Below are 7,157 nucleotides of genomic sequence, written 5' to 3' on the forward strand. Positions count from 1 at the left end.
TAAGTTACAAGTGCTTTATATTGATGTTGCAAAAGTAGATCGTGATGTTGCACATGTTGCAATGACTATACACGTATGTTCCAAGTGTATGTTCCAAATGTTTCATCTCTTTCAGACGTACGTTGCAAGCGTTTTATCTGGATGTTGCAAAAGTAAATCTGGATGTTGCATATACATGCATGTTTCAAGCGTATGTTTGAAGTGATTCAGGTGTTTCATACGTATGTTGTAAGTATTTTTATCTGGATGTTGCACATGTTTTGCAACTGCTACACACGTGTTTTCAAGTTTTTCTGGTGTGTTTTGCAAGTGTTTCAGACGTATATTGCAAGTGTTTCAATTATTTTCGGACGTATGTTGCAAGTGTTTCATATAAATGTTGCAAAAGTAGACCTGGTGTTGCACATGTTGCAATGGGATCCACTTGCGTAATCGCTTGCTGCAGCTGCTGGTGCGCCGTTGTGGGTCACCGTGTGGGCATCTGAGGTCGATAGATGCATCCGCGGCGTGGCATCCACAGATGGGGCAGGTGACTAAGACCCATGTGGGTTCCTGTGTGCGGACGTGGTGGTCACGTGAAACAGTGCGAGTGCGATGGTATGGCGGTACGCACCGTGGGGTCCACACGGTGGGCCACATGAGAACAGGGAGCGCGGACTTCTTTTGCGTGCAGTGCGGCCTCTCGTGGGAAGGGCTGGAGGCAACCGATATTTTGGAGTGGCTCCGGACGTCCGCGCACTAGTAAGCCTTGATGTTTGCTAGAAGGCATCATATTTTTTTACATCTTGTTCGCCTGATGATTTTTACGACTAATAAGCCGACTGATGCTGTTTTGTTGTGAGAGAAAAATACTGCACCATGACTGTCAGGTTAATAAGTTCAAGCGAACCAATGTTAAAAAAAATTGACTTACTGAACATCCTCAGTCTACCTTGAGCCTTCATTTCGAGCATCACGAATTCTTAAAGGTGGAGCCATTGCACGAGCCGATGAAGCAGTATTTCTCCTGTACTATTTCCAGTCCATGTAGATGTGAGATCTTGGTTTAACAAATTTAAAGAAGAAAGAAGAAGAGAGGAGTTGTTGGACGCCCGATACTAGTTGTTGGTGGAGTTGTTGGACGCCCGATGCTAGTTGTTGGTCTTGTTGGCTTGTCTTACCAGACGTACTCGAGTATATTTTTTTTCACAATAGAACAATATTTTTAGTCATGTCTTTTTAGCAAAACGAAGAGAGCCTTTGTCTTCACCAAGGCGCAGTTTTTCCACTGAGTAACAAAGTTCGTTCACTATTATCATTGCATTATCATCATCATCCAGAAGGGCATGCATTTTCAAAAGAAAATGAGGACACAAACGGTTAGTCTCGAGAGTTTTTTCGCCGCGCGGAAGCAGAGCCCGGAGCGGGTGAGCGCCTGGAGACGCGCATATGTATGCGTCTCGAAAAATAAGGCTGTGTTTAGTTCGTGAAACGAAATTTTGGGATGTCACGTTGGATGTTTTGAGAATGTCGGAAGAGATTTTTGGATACTAATAAAAAAAACTAATTACATAGCTCGCCCGGAAACTGCGAGACGAATCTATTAAGCCTAATTAATCCATAATTAGCGCATGTTAGCTACTGTAGCACTTATGGCTAATCATGGACTAATTAGTCTTAAAACATTCGTCTCGCGATTTCTAACCAAACTGTGTAATTAGTTTTTTCATCTATATTTAATACTCTATACATATGCCGTAAGATTCGATATAATAGTTTAGGGTGAAAATTTTTAGAAACTAAACCAAAGAACAACCGCATGCCATGCTGCGGCGCCGTCGCTTCCACGGAAGAGACGACGGAGGAGACTAAAAAATTCAAGATCGCGGACCTCGTGTGCACGGTTTTCATCCTTTACAAGCAGGTAGCCCCGCGCGTTGCGCGGGTAATAGTGGGGAAAAAAAATTTGTGTTGCGTGGGGAAAAAAAAATCGAACTGTTCCTTAATGGATTGAGTGCTATTCATAGTAATCCGTTACTGTTCACAGAAAATCCGTTACTGTTCACCACGAAAACCATCTCGCTTTTACTGTGCCGGTAACAGTGATATGTGAGAGGGACGGAAGTTGCCGGCTTGCACGCTCTTTATATTTTATATATATAATATAATATATGTGCCGGTAACAGTGATATGTGAGAGGGACGGAAGTTGCCGGCTTGCACGCTCTTTATATATATGTATGTATAGATTCAGTAGTCTGTCTGTACAGTGAGCAAACAGACAAATCGCTGCCCACAGGCCCACACCACACCCGGTTGCTGGATTTATTTGTCCGCAGCTGACCCCGGCGACTCCTTGGTAAGGACTGTTTGGAACAAGGAATTTTTTCTATTTTTATATTTTTCGATAAAATTAAATTGATTCATGTGAAATTCCTGAACGATTCCTGTGAAATTTACGTTTTTTCTGTCAAGCCTGTAGTGGTGGGGAAGCATCGCTCCCAAAGCATATACCGGACGCTGCAGTCGTGTGTTTAAGCAAAAGCAGATGCCATCTTAACACTGCGAGGGCCATGTAATCACTCACACGATTGGTGCTGCGAGCATATCAACATGCACGGACGCTCTGTTGGTTTCCTGGAACCTTCAACTCCAAAGGCAGACAGCTAAAACAGAGCCGGAACCGGGGACATGAGAATTCGATGCTCCCGGTTTGAGACCCTCTGCTACGTTCGATCCAACGGTTCTTGAGCCGCCTCCATGACACAAAGCTCCATCGTGGCCGTCGGTCGAAGCCGGGCAAAGCCGCGGCAGGAGCGGAATGCCCGGCCGTAGAGGTTTCTGTGTCAAGTGCGTGGCGGAACTGTCCTGGGAACAAATTCCAGTCCAAGTATCTGACCGTGACCGCAGGCCGCAGCTGCGTGCGTGCGTCAGACGTCCTCTTTTTCACAACCTCCACCTCCACAGTCCACCGCGCAGACGTGACCAAGAACCACCACCACCTATTCTTTCTTCTTCTCCCCGATGCAGACCGCCGTGGTGGTGGTGTTGGCGGCGCTGCTGCTCCCCCTCTCCGCCTTGCTGCGCTTAGGCTGCTTAGCCACGGCCACCGCCGACGCCGACGCCAATCGGACCACCAGCGGCAACGACACGAGCTGCGCGCCGGCGACATGCGGGAACCTGAGCATCACGTACCCGTTCTCGCTCGCCGGCGTGCATCCGCTGGAGTGCGGCTACCCGGCCTTCGGGCTGACATGCGACGCTGCTGCTGGCAGGGCGTACCTCAGCAAGACGTTCAGGGTGAACCTGTACCGCGTGCTCAGCATATCCTACGACAACCGCTCCATGCTCGTGGCAGTGGAGACCGCCTTCTCCGGCGACGAGGCGTGTAGAATCCCGGACTTCAACGTGTCCTCTGGCCTCGGCCTCTTCCCGGTCAACACCAGCGCCACCAACTGGGAGCTCACGTTCGTCTACAACTGCAAGATTCCTCACAACGAGCTGCTGACAGGGCCATGTGCCAAACACCCAATTGGGGCTTACATCTCCAAGAGGCCCGGCGACGTGGAGAACAGCCGGCCGCAGTGGGTTCAGGCGAACTGCAGCTCCGCGAGCGTGCCGGTGCGCCGGAATCTGACTCGTGAGTCCGTGTACGATTCATTGATCAGCGATGGTTTCCTCCTGGACTGGCCGACGCTTGGAGACTGCGATGCGTGCAAACGGAAAGGAGGGCAGTGCAGGTTCTACGAGCTTTCCTTCCAATGCGTCAATTCGTCGACTTCTTCTCGTGGTAAGCATCCTCTATTACCTTGTGCCGGAGTACTTTGGATTGGAGAAGCAATACATTAGTAGATGGACAACCTCACCATTGCTGCATTTTTTTTTTGTCTAGCTGGTGCCTCGTATTTACCTGTTCTTGTGAATTTAAATTAAACCTGAATTCCTACTATGACATCAAAACAAAACAACAAGTATTGTTCGTAGATAAGATGCACTTGACGCGAACAAGATAAAACAATCAATGCCAGCCTCAAGTTTGAATACCGCTTCCCCTTTGACTTGTCTAGCTCTAGCCCGGCAGCTCCAATATGAATTTTGAAGTGGTCAGTTCATAGACTTGGATGGAACTTTGAACTTTGAAGCGCTTCCTCGCATCACTGGCGGCAAATTGCTCTGCACTTCTTCCTTTCTTATCTCTAAAGCCTCTAACAAGCCTTAGAAGTAGGCTGAAAAGGTAGCAGGAGCCAATCCTTGTGTATTCAGTAATCGTTTTTTTTTTCCTATTAAAAAACTGTAATCCATTCAATGGTCAATGGAAAGCATGAGGCGGCCAGGCTGCTCTATTAATTTGTGCCTTCAGGTTTGATGCACAGGCCGTTTTCTGAAAAGACTGTTCAACCTTTTGACAGCCAGGAGATTTGGTCCAACCATATGCTTGATGTTTTCCTGACTAACACGCACATGTATATATACAGTAGAGGCATTTGCCAGAGTTTTCAATTTCTTCTCTCCATAACTGGTATCAGGGAACGGGGTAATAGGTAATCTGAAAGGGACTGATACCTGTTCATATTTAATCTCCAACTGATAACAGATGAGGTTCAGCTGAGAGTTGACTCAGGTCTACCAATAGTGCCTGATCTTCAAGTCTTCTCCCCAAGTCTTCCCTGGATAGACTACCATTCGTTTTCATTAGATATTTCATGCATGCTAGGAATACCACAAAGTGACCTTAGTGCAAGGGCAAGGATAGGCATATTCTCCTCTACAGAACTCAGAAGTCTTTGATCGTGCACAGTGCTGTCCTGTTGTTTGAACATCTTGACTAACATCTTGGCTGCTTCCACAGATTCATTGGATGCAATGTCATCTTGATGTCTACTTGTTCGGTTGAGATTGAGATCATGTCTTTGTCTTTTACTTTCTCGGTTGTCCCAACTCATGTAAACTATATCACTATATGTCCTATCAAAAACTTCACTTTGTCTTCCACTGACAAATGAGGTACACTTGCCGTTTAGTAGAGTGATCCAGAAGATTAGTATACTTAAGTCTTTTTTTTTTTTTGCATAACTCTAACAAACAATCAAACATTTGACCATGATGTGCCAAGTAAAGGGGCATGCAGCAATTTTTTCTCTGATCGTTGTTAACAGTAAAAAGATCCTTTTCTCATTTCTCTGAAACTTTATGAGTTGGTTTATCCTCATGATCTCATCTCCTTACGAAACTTTTCTGAACATGCAGGCGGCGCAAAGAGTCTTGGGCTCAAAATTGCAGGAGGTAATGAAAAACTTTATTATCTGAATGAAAGACCAGACCTTATTGTGCAAATGTGCATGCTTGCATTTGGCTGAGCATTGGGTCTTTATTATCCTTGGAGCCATATTAGTTTGCTATATGACTCATGACGTGGTTACCCTTGTGGTTGGAACCGGTGTCACAAGCAGGAATCGCAGCAGCTCTTCTATGCGTGATCATACTGAGCATTGGGTTTCTCCTCATGCTGCACAAGCGAAGGAAGAGGAAGAGATCTGCGTCACTGGCCGGGCTCATCCGTGATGGGACACCATTGGCATCGCTCCGGAAAGAGTTCAGCATGACCGGATCGCCCCGTACGCACATCTTCACTTACGAGGAGCTTGACGAGGCCACCGACGGCTTCAGCGACGAACGCGAGCTCGGCGTCGGCGGCTTCGGCACAGTGTACAAAGGCACGAAATAAAGGGTTTTCAGTTTCAGCTAGTCCTGTCCGATGCATGGTTTCTTCAGAGGTTAAAAGCTAAGAAATGGCATGCATGTACGTTGTGCAGGGACTCTGCGGGACGGGAACGTGGTGGCGGTGAAGCGGCTGTACAAGAACAGCTACAAGAGCGTGGAGCAGTTCCAGAACGAGGTGGAGATCCTGTCGCGGCTGCGGCACCCGAACCTGGTGACGCTCTACGGCTGCACCTCGCCGTGGAGCAGCCGCGACCTGCTCCTCGTCTACGAGTACGTCCCCAACGGCACGCTAGCCGACCACCTCCACGGCGCGCGCGCCTCGGCCTCGGCGGCGGGGTCCGACGACTCCGCGCCGCCGCCGCCGCTGACGCTGTCGTGGCCCGTCCGCCTGGGCATCGCCGTGGAGACGGCGAGCGCGCTGGAGTACCTCCACGGCGTGGAGCCGCACCAGGTGGTGCACCGCGACGTGAAGACCAACAACATCCTCCTGGACGAGGCGTTCCACGTGAAGGTGGCCGACTTCGGGCTGTCCCGGCTGTTCCCGGCGCACGCCACGCACGTGTCCACGGCGCCGCAGGGCACGCCCGGGTACGTCGACCCCATGTACCACCAGTGCTACCAGCTCACCGACAAGAGCGACGTGTACAGCTTCGGCGTCGTGCTGGTGGAGCTCATCTCCTCCAAGCCCGCCGTGGACATGAGCCGCGCCCGCGCCCCCGGCGGTGGCGACGTCAACCTGGCCAGCATGGCCGTGCACATGATCCAGTGCTACGAGATCGACCGCCTCGTGGACCCGCGGATCGGGTACCGGACGGACGGCGGGACCAAGCGGGCCGTGGACCTCGTCGCCGAGATGGCGTTCCGGTGCCTGCAGCCGGAGCAGGACGTGAGGCCGCCCATCAGCGAGGTGCTGAACGCGCTGAGAGAGGCGCAGAGGATGGAGCAGGATGGGTGCGCCGTCAAGGCCAAGGATGACATGGGGTTGCTCAAGAAGAGCAGGGACGGCTCGCCAGACTCCGTCATGTATCAGTGGACCAGCCCATCCACCACTACCCATAACAGCAGTTGAGGGTTCAGTCAGAAAAGAAAACATATCAGTAACCTGTGTGCAGCCCTTATTAGGTTACGTAACCTGTAAATTGATGCGTTTGTGGAAGAGAGTGTTTTTGTTCAAAAAATTATCTCGCGGAAAGCTTCCTTGTAAAGGCCGTATGGATGATAGAGAATTCAGATTCTGCGCCAACTGAAACATCAAGCATTCACCGAAAATATTGATATATTATTATATTGCTGTACACGTAGGATGATGCCGTGCTGCATACTTCCGATTGGAGGAATCTTTATGCGACATTTCCATGTTCACACTGCACAAGCACAACAAACTTTGTGTGACTTCCCACAGCTTTTGGTTGTTGGCCATGGCTTCTGCTGACATGCAGACAAAAAGACCTGTCTATT

The 7,157-nt window shown here is 49.3% G+C and overlaps 1 protein-coding gene across 1 annotated transcript; it reads left to right on the forward strand.

Moving 5' to 3' along the window:
* The first annotated feature begins 2,634 nt into the window (after window positions 1-2,634).
* On the forward strand, window positions 2,635-6,948 carry LOC136451683 (LEAF RUST 10 DISEASE-RESISTANCE LOCUS RECEPTOR-LIKE PROTEIN KINASE-like 1.2). The gene is made up of 4 exons (XM_066452371.1): window positions 2,635-3,768; window positions 5,226-5,261; window positions 5,429-5,692; window positions 5,792-6,948. The coding sequence occupies exons 1-4, from the start codon at window positions 3,003-3,005 to the stop codon at window positions 6,766-6,768; spliced, it is 2,043 nt and encodes a 680-aa protein (XP_066308468.1). The 5' UTR covers window positions 2,635-3,002; the 3' UTR covers window positions 6,769-6,948.
* Window positions 6,949-7,157: the final 209 nt, after the last annotated feature.

The sequence above is a fragment of the Miscanthus floridulus genome, chromosome 5, assembly GCF_019320115.1.
Source record: "Miscanthus floridulus cultivar M001 chromosome 5, ASM1932011v1, whole genome shotgun sequence".
Taxonomy (NCBI): Eukaryota; Viridiplantae; Streptophyta; class Magnoliopsida; order Poales; family Poaceae; genus Miscanthus; species Miscanthus floridulus.

Coding starts and splice junctions, on each gene's coding strand:
- LOC136451683 (XM_066452371.1), top strand. CDS start 3,003: ATGCAGACCGCCGTGGTGGTGGTGTTGGCGGCGCTGCTGCTCCCCCTC. Junction 3,769..5,225: donor TTCGTCGACTTCTTCTCGTG/GTAAGCATCCTC, acceptor CTGAACATGCAG/GCGGCGCAAAGAGTCTTGGG. Junction 5,693..5,791: donor CTTCGGCACAGTGTACAAAG/GCACGAAATAAA, acceptor TACGTTGTGCAG/GGACTCTGCGGGACGGGAAC.